General features: G+C 38.5%; 1 protein-coding gene across 5 annotated transcripts in view; it reads right to left on the reverse strand.

Moving 5' to 3' along the window:
- Positions 1 to 17,918, reverse strand: part of PLD5 (phospholipase D family member 5) — a 415,628-nt gene that overhangs the window by 92,695 nt on the left and 305,015 nt on the right. For all 5 annotated transcript variants that reach the window (XM_037822072.1, XM_037822078.1, XM_037822088.1 and 2 more), the window contains one exon: positions 10,760 to 10,887. In XM_037822072.1, the coding sequence (XP_037678000.1) occupies positions 10,760 to 10,887 (128 nt within the window). The remainder of the gene's footprint in view (positions 1 to 10,759; positions 10,888 to 17,918) is intronic.

The following is a 17,918-nucleotide window of genomic DNA, read 5'->3' on the forward strand; positions in this document are numbered from 1 at the left end:
AAAAGGGAATCGAAGACATTTTAAGCCTTAACATCCTTTCCTCATGCTACTGTCAAGCTATGCTTTAATCTGTGGGAAGACTTGAAAGGACAAACAGGGCTTGGCGAGGCAGAGGGAGTGTGACACGTTATCAGTATCCTACCAAATGGTTATTGTCAGAAATAGTAGCTACGATGAAATCAGTAGCGTTAGGGTCAGTTCTTTATTCAGGTGCTCAGCAATTACTTAAAAAGCAACAATGCTGGTCAATCTCTTTGTTGTTTCTGCAACCACACTTTGGCCATCAGAACTGCCCCTGGTTCCTGATATGCCTCTTTCTGGGGACAGTACAACTCTTCTCTGAGTTTGCTCAGCTCCAGATGCTGGAAACACAGCCAGCTGCTCCCTCTGGTTCTCTCCTTACAGCCACCAGTCACTGGCGACACGGCTTTGCCAGGTGTCTCCCATTGCATCCTCCTTCCAGCTCTTCATACCCATTGTAACATCAACTCTGTTACTTCCCTCTTTATTCCTGGCCATAATCTCTCTGTCTTCTCCCCCTGTGCACTTCTCTAGATTTGTGCCAGTGTTGTCAGATCATTGCTCTCATCAGAAATATTCTTCATGGTTCCACATTCTATACTGGACACTCGGGGTCCCTCCCAAGCTTACCCTTTCCTCTCCTAACCTTATGTTCCAGCATCCTCCAATTGAGTACTCTGCTCCTGCGAGAAACTGTTCACAGATCTTCTGACCTACTGTACTCATTCTCAACCCTGTCTTCACTCAGTCTGTTCCTTCAACTGGAATCTCTTTCACCCACTTGAGCGAGCTCCTCCAGCTCACTCATCATTTAAGACTCAGCTCAAATCCCATCTTCTCACTGTGGTCTTCACTGTTTAGTTTAGTCTGCAGCCCCCAGAATTTAGTCCCAGAATGCTTATTGCTGACCCCACTCACTTGAAACCAGGGTGAGCTTCATGGGCATGTGACCTGTACAGTAACATAGGGCCCCACTCCTAGGACCCTGCCCTTAGAGCGTCCCCATGCTTGGTTTGATGCTCTGCTGGAGCCATCTTGAAATTTCTTGATAATTTTGTAACAAGCGTTCCACATGTCCATTTTTCACTATTTATGTACCCAGTCCTGCTTGGCTTATATCCTGTTTTATGTTCACTTTAAAAAGTGTTTGAATATTTTGTTTTCAAACTGGATTGTAAATTTTTTTGCGGGTTTATGTCATATTTTTAAAACCTGCCAACATGGTTAGTACAGTTCTCTGAATATAGTAAATGTGCAATAAATATCTGTTGATTATCTTTACCACATGAGACCAAGGCCTTGTTGTACAGTTGTTTTGTTGCTGAGGAGACAGAGCCCTACAATTACATGCTTTGTAATCACCTACTTTTCATAAGGCAGCAAGTTGAGGTGAAGACAGTAGCCTCAGAATCCTAAAACCTGATAGCCCTGATGCTGGCATAAAGGGATGAAAGTAGATGGGTAAGTAACTTAGCACCCTCTGTCTCAAGTGTTCTTATTTATGAAATGGGGTTGGGGTGGCTTAGATCAGCATTTGTGGAAATAAGTCCTAAGTGGGCTTCTAGGATTACTTGAAGGGTCAATCCGTAAAATTAACCATGAAAAAAGTATCTCGTGGTCTAACAGATCTGATGACTATTGCATACTCTTCCACACTATTAGAGATTCACAAATACATTAGCATATTAAAGCCTCTGAGAAGTCCTGCATGTACCACACTGATGCTAAGCATCAATAATAAGAAAGGATAAGGCTTATAGGATGCTTCAGGTTTTTATTTTTCACTTTTTTGCAGTAATAAGAATGTTCTGAAATTGACTATAGTGCGGAATACTATGTGATGATACTGTGAGCCATTGATTGTATACTTCAAATGGATTGTATGGTGTATGAAAATATCTCAATAAAATTGAAAGAAACCCATTTAAATGTGTTAAACATATGGTTTTATGGACTACAGAATCTTTTTTTCATGTAATGTCCATGACTATCTCACTGAAATAGCATTTCATGAAATACATCTTAGAAAACACTAGACTTGTTCTCCTCTGAGATAATTTCCTGTTTCAAGATGAAATGGTTCAGTGATTCTAGATATCAAATGAATCTTTGGGCTGCCCAGTTTGCGCTCCCTGTCCAAGTCACAGGAGAAACTGGGCAAGCTGCTAAGCCTCTGTGGTGTCCGCCTTCAGGTTGCTATGTGGTTTGATCACCAGCACGATCTGCTCTGAGTCACTGGAAGACCTCATCTTACCATTGTTGAGCTTGTGCATACCAAAAGCAGGCCTCTTTTAATGATACTATATGATATTAGGTATTTTCGGTATAAGGTACACTAAGATTAAAATAAACATTAATGGAGAGGCTCTAAGATGGTGGCTTAGAGAGGAGTGAAAGCTAGTTAGTCCCCCTGGAACAACTAATAAACAACCAGGAACAATTAGTAAATAATCTGGAAAAACTGTTGGGGGACAAATGTGACCATCCACTCATCATACACCAGCCTGAATTGGGAGGAATGCCCAAGATTGCAGCACAAAATCTGTAAGTAAAAACTGTGGATCCAAGCCGGGAGCCCCCTTCCCTGACGGCCCAAGCTGCAAGGCCTCATGGTGCTAGAGAGAAGCTCTCTCCTAGCAAGTGAATACAGCTCAGCTGAGCTCCAACTGGGATTTTAATTAACAAATGTGGACTGCTCAATATGAATCCCCAACAAGCAGACAGTGGCTTTGGGTGATGACTGACCTTGGAGAGCTGGAGGGTGGCCGTGGACTGGCCCTGAAGAGGGCTTTCTGTCCCTGTTTCAGCTCAGTGGAGAAAGTTTCAGCCATTTTCAGTTCCCAGCACACTGATCCAGACAAGGATGGAGATAGCACGGGCAGAGAGAGACCACCAAAATGCTAATGACCTCTCCCTAGGGGTCTATCTTCCCTAAGAGGAAAGAAGTGGGGCCCAGCTCTACTACCTGCCTTCCATTCAGAACCAGACCCCAGAGCCTGGGGGAAAACAGCCACGGGCCACACCTCCTTACACCAGTCTAGAGTTACAAGCTGACAGTTGCCACCTGCTGGGCAGAAAAGCACAGTGACCTGAGGCTTCACAAGGTGTACCGATTTGCCAGGACACACCCTCAGGGAAACCGGATACTGAATATTTTGTCCTGCTGGGACTGGAGCCTATTTTTGTCTGGGAAAACCTGATTATGGTAACCAAGGAAACTATGCCTAGAAAACAGAAAACTACAACCTACACTAAGAAAAACAAAGTTATGGCTCTGTCAAAGGAACAAACTCGCACTTCAACTGAGATACAGGAATTTAAACAACTAATACTATATCAATTAAACAAGTTTAGGGAAGATATGACAAAAGAGATGAACCGTATAATGAAAACAGTGGGCCTACATAAGGTAGAAATTGAAAGTTCAAAAACCCAACTAGCAGAATCTTTGGAAATGAAAGGCACAACACAAGAGATGAAAGACATAATGGAAACATACAACAGAAGATCTCAAGAGGCAGAAGAAAACACTCAGGAACTGGAGAACAAGGCACTGAAAGCCTACACACAAAAGAACAAACAGAGGAAAGAATGGAAAAATATGAGCAACATCTCTGGGAACTTAAGGACAAAATGAAAAGCAGGAATGTACGTGTCTTTGGTGTCCCAGAAGGAGAACAGAAAGGAAAAAGGACAGAAGCAATAATAGAGGAAATAATCAATGAAAGTTTCCCAACTCTTATGAAAGACATAAAATTACCAATCCAAGAAGCGCAGCGTACCCCAGACAGAATAGATCTGAATAGGCCTATGCCAAGGCACTTAATAATCAGATTATCAAACATCAAAGATAAAGAGAGAATCCTGAAAGCAGCAAGAGAAAAGCAATCCATCACATACAAAGGAAGCTTGATAAGACTATGTGTGGATTTCTCAATAAAAACCATGGAGGCAAGAAGGAAGTGGGGTGATATAGCTAAGATACTGAAAGAGAAAAACCACCAACAAAGAATCCTATATCTGGCAAAACTGTCCTTCAAATATGAGAGAGAGCTTAAAATATTCTCAGACAAACAGACAATGACAGAGTTTGTGAACAAGACACCTGCTCTACAGGAAACACTAAAGGAAGCACTGCAGACGAAAGGAAAAGACAGGAGTGAGAGGTTTGGCAAACAATTTTGGGAGATAGTAGCACAGCAATGTAAGTATACTGAGCAAAGATGACTGTGAGTATGGTTGGAAGAGGAAGGTTAGGACCATGTGGGACACCATAACAAAAGAGGAAAGATAAAGACTGGGACTGTATAACTCAGGGAAACCTAGGGTGCTCAACGACTGTGATAAAAGGTACAAATGTGTTTTTACATGAGGTAGAACAAATGAATGTCAGCATTACAAGGTGTTAAAAATAGGGTGGGATTGGGGGGAAATACAATCAATGCAAACTAGAGACTATAATTAACAAACATTGTATTATGCTTCCTTTAATATAGCAAAGGCAATATACCAAAGCTAAATGCATATGGGGGGTGGGGGTGGGGGAAGGGTATGGGACTCCTGGCATTGGTGATGTTGTCTGACTCTTTATTCTACTTTAGGTTAATGCTATCTTTCCTTTTGCTGCTTTCTAGCTGTCATTTTTTTCTATCTTTTCTTTTTCTTTTTCTTTTGTCTCTTTCTCCTACTTTGTGGAAGAAATGGAGATGTCCTTATATAGATAGTGGCGATGGTGCTGAATACATAAATATGTGACTATACAGGGAACCAATGATTGTTTATATAGGACAGAATTTATGGTGTGTGAACAAAACCATCTTAAAAAAATGGGTTGATGAAGAAACCTTGAGGTGAAATAAGACAGACACATAAAGACAAATATTGCAGGGTCTCACTGATATGAACTAATTATAATATGTAAACTCATAGACATGAAATATAAGTTACCAGGATATAGAAATGAGGCTAAAGAATGGGGAGTGGTTGCTTATTATGAGCAGAATGTTCAACTAGGGTGAACTTAAATGTTTGGAAATGGAGGGAGGTGATGGTACCACATTGTGAGATTAACTAACAGTGCTGAATGGTGTGTGAAGGTGGTGGAAAGGGTAAGCTCAGAGTCACATATGTCACCAGAAGGAAAGCTGGAGGTTAAAAGATGGGAATGTGTAAAACAATGAATCTTGTGGTGGATAATGTCTGTGATTAACCGTACAAATATTGGGAATCCCTTTCATGAACTAGAACAAATGTATGACACTATCACTAGAAGTTAATAATAGAGGGGCATATAGGAAAAAATATATACCTATTGCAAACTACATACTACAGTTAGTAGTATTTTAACATTCTTTCATCAACAGTAACAAATGTACTATACCAAAACTTATGAATCAATAATAGAGGAGGGGGTGGTTAGGGGTATGGGAGGATTTGAGTTTGCTTTTTTTGTCTTTCTTTCTTTTCTGGAGTAATGAAAATGTTCTAAAAATTGAATAAAAACTTAATTGTGGTGATGGATGCACAGCTGTATGATGGTACCATGGGCACTTGATTGTACACTTTGGATCTTTGGATAGTTGTATGGTATGTGAACAATCTCAATAAAAAAAGTATAAATAGGCCTATTCCTGTTCGTTGTAATATTACTAAAAGGTTTTTTTCCCCCCAAAAAACTCACTTCTCTAGTATGCCAGATTTTCATGACCAATAAATCTATTGAACACCACTATCAACTCTAGGCTAATAGTTCATTTAAAGGGATTGGTTTGAAAAATTATAAATGTGACTTCTAAACACATGATTTTCACTTTTTCCTTTCTAGCTTCTAATATTTCAGCATCATGCCTACAGAGCTCTGTGGCTGGAGGATTGCTGTGCCCTTTTCTTTCCACTTCACACACTGATTAGAGTCTTTTGTTTGCTTTGTTAGTACCGTATTTTTCATTTCCTCCATGGTGTTTTCAGGAGTTCCTGAGGTTCATAAATCCAGACCCCTGCGTGGAAAATCCTGTGGTTGCATTTTCTTTCTTCCCACGAGGTTCCCTACGGCCATGACTTCTAGGGGAGCACCCCGAACCATCGGGGGGTGGGGTGGGACACGGAAACGAAGACATATTGACTTCTTAGTCTCTGAAATTCAACCCAGGGCTTCCTTGAGCTTTAGAACTCAAATACCAAGCAAGAGGAGGTGTCACTCTATGGTCACAACAACCAACATGGGTCTGCATTTGGAAAGAGGTGAATGAGTGGAGACTTTGCTGAATTATGTGGCTAGCTTTATTTAAAGAAAAGGGAGGGAGAGAGGAAATCTGTGGATCAGCATAACAGCACAATCATGAAAAAATGATTTTTCATAAATGCAATTTAATTTTTTAAATTAGTGACAGTGAAATAAGAGAGAGGAGTTTGGAGCTAGACTGACTGGGTTTGAATCCTAGCCTTTCCACTTCCTGGAAGGTGCCTTTGAGTGAGTTACTTTTCTGTGTCTTGGCTTCCTCCTTTTGAAACAAGGTGAAAATAGGAGTGTTTACAAGAAAAGGTTACTGTGAGAATTAAATGAATTCACACCCTTTAAATGATTAGAAGAATGCCTAGCATATAGAAAGCCCTCAATACATTGAAGAGATTATTATCACTAGTTTTATTATTTCTTCTACTAACCAGAGATTTATGGCAATGATTGAGAGCAATAATTTTTGTTTTCAATGAAAAACTTCATAAAATATAAAGCTGGTGAAATAGATCAAAATCTGACACTTGGAAAATATATTACAGTTCTTCAGGTAATTTGGCTCACACATAATTTGGCTCAAACTAAAATCTGTTCTAATGCATGAGGTAGACTAAGAACAATTCCATATAGTCAAGCACACTTGAAAGGTAAACTAATTTAAGATAGATGATTAAGTGTAATAACATGATCCCAAATATCAAGAACTAGGGAGAATGGGTATTTGTGCACCTGTTTGGAGAGGAGAAGGGTGGGTGTTGTGGAAAGAGAAGGCTTCAGTAGGTTAGCAGTTGAAATACAGATGCGGGGAAGCTAATGGGATGTTAAATGTTCATGTATAAAAATTTTAAACTCTGCCCTCTCCCCAGTTTGTGTCTCCCTTCCACTTCCACTAAAGGAGGTCAAGAGGAAGATAGGAAAGATTGTTAAGAAAAGAGGAATAAGATTTATTTTAGGTTTGAGGAGTTTGGTTTAGCAGCCAAAAGGTGAGAAAATGGACACTTTGGGTTGATTTATACCTGTCCCAAATTACTAGAAATGAAATAAAAGATTCAGATTCTGAAAACCTAACAGTCAAGCTAAAGAATGTAAGAATCATCTCCAAATGCTAAATTCCTGCATTAGCAGGTTAGAGAGTGGTTTGTTATTATGGAAAAGAAAAGAGCAGCTATAAGATATTTTCGTTTTTACTTTTCCAATATTTCCTTTATTTGGAAGATGGAGGTAGTATCGACCCTTAGGTGGCTATGACAATTAAATGAAGAGGTGTATATAAAGCTTTTAGCCCTGAACTTGGCACACAAATAGTAGCCTTTTGGAAAGAATGATACAAAGATTTCTTCAAACCACTTCCCTGCAATTCTGGACCCCAAGACTTTAAACTGCTATTAAATTTACAACCATCAGAAAAATGCAGTTTTCCATGAAAGAATTCCATATGGGAAGTTCCATATGGCTTGAAATCACAAACGGATGAACATAGTAGACATTATATTCAAACTTTCTACCTTTTCTCCAGCTCACCCAGGGTTGCTCTCCCAAAAGAGAGTTTCCATCTATTATCGGGTAAGTACGTTTCTGCATCAGCCTTCTCTCTTTAAGGGCATGTTTGGAGTGCTCAGCACTTTTTCATGGTTTTCTGATTTGTGAACTTATGGTGGATTATAAAAATAAGTTTATTTTAAATCCCCATATTACAGTTACTCCATTCTTAAGAGAGACCATATTAATCTACTTGGGTTTTTAATAGTACCATTTAGTTGGTATTATTCCAGCTTTTGTCACAGAGTATTGAATATTGAGCTGAAGGAGAGAAACCTGAAAATCCACTCTGTTTATGAGGACAAACAAGACCCATGACTACATCAGAGTGAAGTTTCTTACAGACAAATCTGCAAAGTTCAGCCATGCAATGGTCTAATTGAGAGGTTGCAGTTCTCCAACTCCTACCGAGAATGCCATTAAATGAATTTCAGGGGTTGATTGGTCCTTAGGAAGGAGTTTAACTAGTTGTGAAATGAAGAACTGGGTCCTGGTGCTTTCTCACTTCTTCCTGATTTGTGTACAACTCTGTTCTCTTTAATATAAAGGGAAACTGGCTACCATTTAGGAATGTGAGAGCAAGGAAAGATCACAAGATGGCTTAGATTCTTCATTTGAATAAATGGAAATAACTTGCAATTTATCTCTACTCTGAGTTTAACATGTTTAAGGTGAGAAAAATTTCACATTTTATTATTTATTTTATTTCAAAAGGAAATAATACCCACATGGCCACAGAGATAAAGAATGAACACTTAAAAGAATGACTTACTTTTCTTATCAACAACACAAAGCAACAAAAAATAAAGACAAAGGAATAATTCTCAAGCAGAGAGACCATAGCTTAAATATGAATATGGGCATATATACATATGCCTAAGGAAAAGAGTAAGAGAAAATAAAGATAACTTGCTCAAAAAATGTGGAGAAAAATGTCATTAAACCTCCATAATTCAAACCTCACTCAGATGAAATTCACCACATTTTAGACTCTATTGATAATATCAGTCAATACCAAAAGAAGTAAAATTAGTGGTGGGAAATGCATTTTGCTAACAAAAGGCAAACTGTTCAAATTAAAAACCACTTAGCACAATTTGCATATAACCTTGTTATAAAAACAATATCTATTTATTACAGGAGATAATGAAAATTACTGGGTGAAATGTGTTTATTGATTAGCTTTCTGTAAGTACAAAGCAAAAGATGAGCTCAGCTATTTCTATAAATAAAACTAGTATTCTAAATTAATGAGTCTTTATACTATGATTGCTTTAATTCTTATTTCTGAGGTAAGCCAAAATTTTTATAATTAATGTTTTTATATGTGTATTTGAAGTGCCATCAGACATGAGACATAATCAATATTTATACTTTTCATATCAGATTAATATTGGAAGGGCATTGCTTAAAAGATTCAAGACTGGAATCAATTCTGGGCCCAAATTGACTTATCTATAAAATGCAGACACTAAGAGTATTTACCTTGTAGAATCACTGTGAGGTTTAAATTAAATAATCTATTTAAATGGCACCTGGCATTCAATAGATGCTAGTTATCATTCCCTTGTTATTGTTGCTATTATTTTGTTCAGAATCATTTTTATATCAGTAGCAAATACAGAAGAGCAAATATAGAAGAAACCATGTTTTCTCAACTTTTGAGGGTATCTTCATCCTAAAAAGATTATGGAACATTTCATTGCCCCCCACCTCCCACTTCTTTGCTGGGGTTGGGAGACTGTTATATCTGAAACAACAAGTGTTTGGCACAAGGGACTAGAATTACTGGGACTATCCTTTAAGCATGAAACTAGAAAAAAAGAACCATGGATATGTTGTATTTTGCCTCTACACCATCTTTTCTATGGAGAGGGAAATAGTTGGACTTTTTGTATTTAGATTGGCCTTTGTACATTTTGTTTAATAACCCCTGAGCACTTTTATCTACCCCATGTAAAACAGGAAAAATATATGGAGTACGTGTGTGTGGAAGGACAAAAGGAGAATAATGGCAATTGAGAGACAAGTTGTTAAATTTCTGAAGCCAACAGAACAAAAATGATGTTACCCTCTCCAGGTTTATCCGAGACGGCATTGTCTTTCTCTACAGGGTTAAAGTCAGAGATATATCTGGACATGAACACTTTCTTTCCCACAGAGAATAATGTCAAAAGAACTCAGCTAATTTTGGGTATCTGGATGGAAGATATTTCAGAGTTTTCAGTATGGATTTTATAATATTTTTGCAACCTTCCTGTAAATCTGAAATTATTTCAAAATAAAAAGCTAAAAAAAGAAGAAAAAAGTGCTCAGCTAAAATGTCGTATGGCCTGTAATATGAATGCTTGTTGTCCAGTCTTCCTGTGCACCCAGTGATCAGCAATTTCCTGTCACTGCTTCAAAAATGAGAAGACAGTGATTTTGTAATCTTCTATGGGTCACCTCTGGCACAAATAAATATATGAAAATTAACAAGATTTTCCAAACGTATTTTCAGGATATTCAAAGTTAATATTTGTAAAAAGAAAGATGTTAAAATCTTTATCTTAAGATTTAAGTGGCATAATACAAAAATAACTAATTTTAAATGTATTATCTTACACAGAATTTATATATTCCCTTTGTCTCACAGATTATGTGATATCATCCTAAAAATTTAGATTTAGGTAATGTAAATGACACACCAAACTGTTCTAAAGAATTTGGGAGAAGCATGTGAGTTACAAAAGTATTGAAGCAACTGAAGAGTTTTGGAAGAGGATCTGATAAGGAAAGGTTGATCATTTCACATTAAGCATTGATTTCACAAATCATTTCACATTCATTCATTAAACCTGCACAGTTAAAAACAATAAATAAGGTGTTTTCTTCCTTCAACCACAGTAGAGGTGACTGAGCATTTATGAAGGTGGTATTTGATGTTGACAGAACTCGGAGTTTAATCTAATGCAAAAAGATTACCTGTCCCAGGGATCTCCAGTCCAAGCTGGCGCTGCCGATGTAAACGTGCTGCTTATCCACGATCCAGAAGGAGGCCTGCAGCCGGCCCTTGTTGTAGGCTGTCATGTTCATGTAGGTCACCTCGGCCCCTGGGGGTTCAAGGACAGCCCAGTCAGCCTGTTTCAAAGCCCTGAACTTGCAATCAACCATCTACCAGCAAAAATACTCACGGTTTTCATGTATCATAATTGGCATTTAGGGGAAGTCAAATATTTACATTAGTTTTGTACACAGAAGGCCCTCAGGCATTTACTTTTTTCCCCAAAGGAATACTATGAAAGAAAAAAAATGAAGCAGCAGCTTTTTCCTATGGATATGCAGAGGTGGTTCTGTGCATAGTGACTAGGGCATGGCTCCTTAATCAAACAGATATGTTTTCAAATCCTGGTTCCATCACTTATTATCTAGATGGCTAGATACCTGCAGCATACTCTTTTCTTATTATTGTGATACAATTTTAATACAATTTTGCAATAAATACAAGGTCAGTCTTGTTTAGTATTACAGCTGTCCTCAACAACAACAACAACAAAGGTTTTCTTACTCTTTTCTGTATATTATTTTCATCCTTTTACTTGCCTTTACTTATTCATTTTCCTTCTTTATTATTTATTTTGGTTTTGGTCTCTTCTGTTCTTTCTTTATGTGACAGTATTTAATTTAGCTTGAATAGTCCTTTCAAGCTTTATGGAAACACAACCTTGATTGGTTAACTAGGTCACTCAGACTATTAGTAAAACCAAAAACACATTTTTAAGAGCTGAATCTGACCAAGCATTTAAACCTGATGTGACCTAATCGACTGTCAAGCTATTATGTATGGCTGCCTCAGGACTGTGCATTTACAACTTTCCAAAGGGAGCATACAGTCCATTCAATACAAAGCCATTTAAAAGTTTCTGTTAAAGGTACATTGTCTTTAAAAGAGCAGACCTATATGCATATATTTAACAGGCTAAGCCATTCCAGTCTTTAGGGTGATGGGGAAGTCCAGTTATGCAATATTAACGAAGAAGATGTATTCCAGTGGGGCACTTCATTGTCAGAATCTTCATTACCAGAGGAATAAATTATATCATATGCATAAGGATATAGTCCAGGCTATCAATAAAGAAGAAGAGTGATTAAAATTATACCCTAAACCTCTAAAACTTAGGAAAACATAAACTATGCATTTATGGCAGAAGGATGAAAAGAGAGGATACGGGGTTGGGGAAATCTAAGGAGAAAGCAAAATCCAGGAAGATTTTATCTTTGGGTGCAGCAGATGCTTTATCCTAGAAGGGAGAGCACGTGTTCCTCATTCTCCAGCCATCCTGGCCCCAAGGAATGGGAGCAAACCCCAGAGGAGGAGCACTTGGCAATAGGAGAATCTGAATGTCCAAAGTGGGTAGTTCCCATAGCAAACGGCATCCCCCAGAGACACAGCTGCCCGTGCTCCTAAGTGGATGAAGAGTAGCATGTGTCCTTGGAGACCCAGGCCTCTCTCTCTCTTTTTTTTTAATTCAATTTTATTGAGATATATTCACATACCACAAAATCATCCAAAATATACAATCATCTGTTCACAGTATTATCATATAGTTGTGCAATCATTACCGTAATCAATTTTCTGAACATTTTCATTACTCCAAAAGATGAGAATAAGAATAAAAATAAAAGTAAAAGTAAAAAAGAACACCCAAAATATCTCATACACCCCCCCCCCCACTATTCATTTACTTTTTGTCCCCCTTTTCTACTCCATACAACAGATAAAGGGAGTGTGAGCCACAAGGTTTTCCCAATCATACAGTCACACCGCGTAAGGTGTATAGTCATACAATCATCTTCAAGAATCAAGGATAGTGGGATTGCAGTTTCAGTTATTTCCTTCTAGCTATTCTAGTACACTAAAAATTAAAAAGGGATATCTATAAAATTCCTAAGAATGACCTCCAGAATGACCTCTTGACTCCATTTGAGACCTCTCAGCCACTTAAACTTTCTTTTGTTTCATTTCTCTTCCCTCTTTTGGTCAGGAAGCCTTTCTCAATCCCATGATGCCAGGTCCAGGCTCATCCCTGGGAGTCATGTCCCACATTGCCAGGGAAATTTATACCCCTGGGAGTCATGTCCCATGTAGGGGGGAGGGCAGTAAGTTTACCTGTCAAGTGGGCTTAGAGAGAGAGGCCACATCTGAGTAACAAAAGAGGTTCTCTGGGGATGACTCTTAGGCATAATTATAAGTAGGCTTAGCCTCTCCTTTGCAGTAACAAGCTTCATAAGGCCAAGCCCCAAGATCAAGGACTTGGCCTACTACAATGGTATTCCCCAATGCCTGCAAAAATATTAGGAATTCCCCAGGTGGGGAATTTTAATGTTTCCACATTTTCCCCCAGGCCCTCAAGGGGGCTTTGCAAATACTTTTTATTCTCTGCCCAAATTACTCTGGGATGTATTGGGGTTTCATGCTACCCTGTACAAACCTACCAGACCTTGCCCCCTATTTCAAGATTCCATGTAATTATGGTGTTTGAATAAACTGACCATACAAGTTAAATTATATAGTGTGCTACAGAAAGTATAGATTTTGCACCAAATAAAATTTCTTCCTTTGGTTTCACAAAGAAGTTGAGGTTTTAAAACACAGTCAATATCATCCTTTTCCCTTTACTCTGGTTTACCTTAGTTTTAATCAGGTCCATTTCGTTCATCATCAAATTCACAATCTCTAATCTCTTTCTATCTCCTGATAACCTGTGTTCTCAACTCTCCAATTTCACTCATCATTGTTAGTCCATATTAGTGAGACCATACAGCATCTGTCCTTTTGTTTCTGGTTAATTTCACTCAATGCAATGCCTACTGTCTACCATTTTGTCTTTTGGATTTTATATGTCTATCTTACTTTTTATTTCTTCCCAATAGCTCTCTTTTTACCCTTCCTGATAGTCTTCATTTCTACACTCTTCTCCAAACCTCTCTCACCTGTCTTTTAGTATCTGCCTGTAGTGCTCCCTTTAGTATTTTTTGCAGTGCAGGTATCTTGTTCACAAACTCTCTCAGAGTCTGCTTTTCTGAAAATATTTTAAACTCTCACTCATTTTTGAAGGTCAGTTTTGCTGGATATAGAATTCTTGGTTGGCAGATTTTCTCTTTCAGTAACTTAAATATATCATACCATTGCCTTCTCGCCTCCATGGTTCCTACTGAGAAATCCGCACATAGTCTTATTGAGCTTCCTTTGTATGTGATGGATCACTTTTCTCTTGCTGCTCTCAGAATTCTCTCTTTGTCTCTGACATTTGATAATCTGATTATTAAGTGTTTTGGAGTCAGTCTACTTGCATCTATTCTGTTTGGGGTATGCTGTGCTTCTTGGATCTGTAATTTTATGTCTTTCATAACAGATGGGAAATTTTCAGTGATTATTTCCTCCATTTATTGTTTCTGCGCCCTTTCCATTCTCTTCTCCTGCTGGGACACCCATGACATGTATATTCCTGTGCTTCAAGTTGTCATTTAGTTCCCTGAGACCCTGTTCATATTTTTCGTTTCTTTTCCCTATCTGTGCTTTTGTGTTTAGGATTTCAGATGTCCTGTCCTCCAGTTCATGAATCCTTTCTTCTGCCTCTTCAAATCTGCTGTTGTATGACTCCTTTGCATTTTTCATCTCTTCTATTGTGCTTTTCATTCTCATAAGTTCTGCCAATTGTTTTTTCAAACTTTTGAGTTCTTCCTTATGTTTGCCCAATAACTTCTTTATATCCTTCATCTCTTTTGCCATATCTTCCCTCAACTTGATTTTATTTTTGAATTGATTTAGGAGATTTGTTTGAGTAATAATTAGTCATTTCCCATGTGATTGGGAAAGCCATATAGACCACACTCCCCTTTGTCCAGTGTACAGATGGATGAGTAGGAAAATGGGGGTAAAAAAAAAAGTACCCAGTGATTTTTTTTTTACTTTAATTGTTCTTTTTCACTTTAATTTTTATTCTTATTACTTTTGTGTGTGTGGTAATGAAGGTGTTCAAAAATTGATTTTGATGATGGATGCACAGCTGTATGGTGGTGCTCTGAACAACTGATTTTGTGCTTTGTATGACTGTATGGTGTGTGAATATATCTCAATAAAATTGAATTATTAAAAAATAATTAGTCATTTCAATTCCTGTATCTCAGTTGAAGTGTAAGTTTATTCCTTTGACTGGCCCATATCTTCATTTTTCCTAGTGTGATTTGTAATTTTTTGTTGTCTAGGCATCTGGTTTCCTTGATTACCCAAATCAGATTTTCCCAGAGCAGATGGGCTCAGGTCTCAGGAGGAGGCTGTATTCAGTATCAGGTTTCCCTGAGGATGAGACCCAGCAGGCTGTCAGACTTTTCTGTGAGGCCTCTAGACTCTTTGCTTTTCCTCTCCTGCCCAGCAGGTGGTGCTCGTCAGCCTGCAGCTCCCCATTGGCATAAAGAGGTGCAGTGTATTTAATTCTCAGTGGTCCCTGTCTCGGCTGGGGACTGAGAGTGTCAGAAGTCAAGCTTAAACTGTTTCTGTTTTTCTTTTTTTCCCCCAGGCCCTGTGGTCTGAGTTCTCTGAGGGAGGGGTGCCCCATGAGCTGGGCCCTGTCCCCCTCCTTTCTTAGGGAAGATAAGCCCTTTAGGGAATTGTCTCCTACACTTGAGTTTTTCCTTTGGCTCTCTGACTATCTTAACTTGACCCTTGCCTGGTTTAGTGCTGACAAATGAAAATGCTTGAGGCTTTTTCTAATAAGCTACTCACAATGAGAGAAAAAAAGGTGGGGGAGGCAAGAAGTCCCCTTTTCAGAACCAGTCGCCAGCATTCCAGTTCACCAGGCAAGAACTGGAATTGGTACCCAGATCTGTATGCCCCTTTTCTTGGGGCACAGCCCTTTTCTGGTATTCTGATCTCAGCAGACACCAAAAGCCCCCATTTTTATTTATTCATGTATTTTTTTCCCTCAGTCCTGCCTCCTCTCTGCCAGGATAAACCTCTAGGTTCCTTTCCTGTATGCCCTGGGTTTATCTGTGCTCGTGGCCTGTATTCAGTAGTCCAAATTTGTTAATTAAAACTGCAATTGGAGCTTGGTTGAGCTACATTTCCTTGCTCTCAGCAGGGACTGCTTCTTTTTCCCTCAGCAAAGTTTTGCAGCTCATCCTGCCATGCCAATGGGGGAGGGGCACTATCTCCACAGTTACTTACAGTTTTATGCTGTGATCTCAGCTGTTCCACCCATTCCTGACTGGTGTATGATGTTGTCCAGTCATGCATGTCCCCGCATCAGTTCCAGACTATTTACTAGTTTTTCCTGGCTCTTCCTTACTATTTGCTCTAAGGGACTAACTAAATTCCACACCTCCCTATGCCACCATCTCACCCCGCCTTCCCCAGGCTTCTTTAACTGGCCATGCCCTTTACTAGCACTAAACTGGTCAGTACTGGAGGAAGGGCTTTTCTTGTCTCTAAAAGGAACAGAATGGAAATGACCTTGTTGCTTGCTTCAGATTCCAACTTCAATATGTCCCTCCAGCCAAGCCTCAACCTGTCTTCTTATTCTCCTAGAAAATAACTTTAACCCTCTGTAATGCAGGCTGGTCCTCAACCTGGCCTGGGACACTGTGCCTAAAACTTAAACCCATGAGTAGTTGTTTCCATGCATTTGGACAGAACATTAGTTCTTAGAGGTCCCCATTCAGTTCTCACTCAGAGCTCCAGCAAGCCCAACCCACTGGCCCACCGAGAGGCAGCACTGAGCCTCTGTGAATAAGGACTGTCCCATTCGCTCTCTCCATCGCACACTACATATCTGTCACCCTAAAAGTACCACATTACTGTACTTTGGCATTTAGCCTAACAAGTGTGACTTCAGAGACCAAGGGCTTTGTGCAATCCTCCAGCCAAAACCTCTACTTGTTGCTGCCTAAAATTATTTTACAATAGCTTTCTTTCAGCAAACTTTTATTGAATATCTAATACATATAACATGCTGTGCTGTGTGAAATGAAGGATAAAAACCTAAAATGATGGATTACATTTCAGTTATACTAAAGTGTAGTATTTAAAATGATCAGCATCTGCTGTATTCCTGATTAGAGCCAGAGAGGGGTTCAGATATCAAGAAGGCACTGAGTATCTGAGAGATCAGCAAGGGGGGGCTCCATTGCTGCTTCAGGGAACCCCAAGTAAAGGCCAAGAACATGAAATACAGTGTATGGCTTCACGGTTCCACCCAGGGCCGGAGCTACCTGTACAGAAGCCAGCAAAGCTATGTGTAGAGATAAAGCAGTATATAATGACAGTAACTCTTATTTACTGAACACCAGTGTGTGCCTAGCACCAAGACTGCTGTTACAACAATCTCATGTAATGGATATTACTTTCCCTGTTTTTAGCACATAATTAACTACTTCCAAGAGTTTAAGAAAATCAACTAAAAAGATCTGATGATGTATCTGGAAAAATATTTTTCTGCATATGGTTTGTGGAATATCACTTCCCCATTAAGAACTGTCTATTTGTCTCCCCCTCTTCCCATTTGTCTCTCTCCTTCCATCTATCTCTGAAGGTATATACTTTTATCTTAATTTATATCTGGATAGGCATACATTTAATCATATCCAACATGTCTCAGTTTATTATAAGCATATTATTCAATATTTTATGTAAGTGAATTTAGAATCACATGCTTTCAGGATATATTTCTTGATTTCTTATAGAGATTATTCTTAGCAGGATTTTTTTACAATCCAATTTGTTAAAATTGGTTAAAATCCAATGTTTTCTGACTATGAAATGTATTTTTCATGAAAGGTGTTTAATGTACCACTTATTAAAGTAATAGCATTATGCATGTAAATTAACGTGTTTATTTCATAGTATTACAAGATTTTGATTGGCAAAGATGCTAGCAGACATTTATACAAAGTATTTTCTTTATTATAGACTTATAAGATTATAGACTATCTTTAAAAGCTGGTTTGATTCAAATAAATACATTTATTTCAGCAGCTTTAAGAAATTTACTTAGGTAAGTTTGAGTTACCACTTTTCATTTTCATAGCTTTCATTTTTAACAAGAAAATAATATTGTCTCAGTCTCTCCTCTTATACCACATGTCC

The sequence above is a fragment of the Choloepus didactylus genome, chromosome 2 (genome assembly GCF_015220235.1).
Source record: "Choloepus didactylus isolate mChoDid1 chromosome 2, mChoDid1.pri, whole genome shotgun sequence".
NCBI lineage: Eukaryota > Metazoa > Chordata > Mammalia > Pilosa > Megalonychidae > Choloepus > Choloepus didactylus.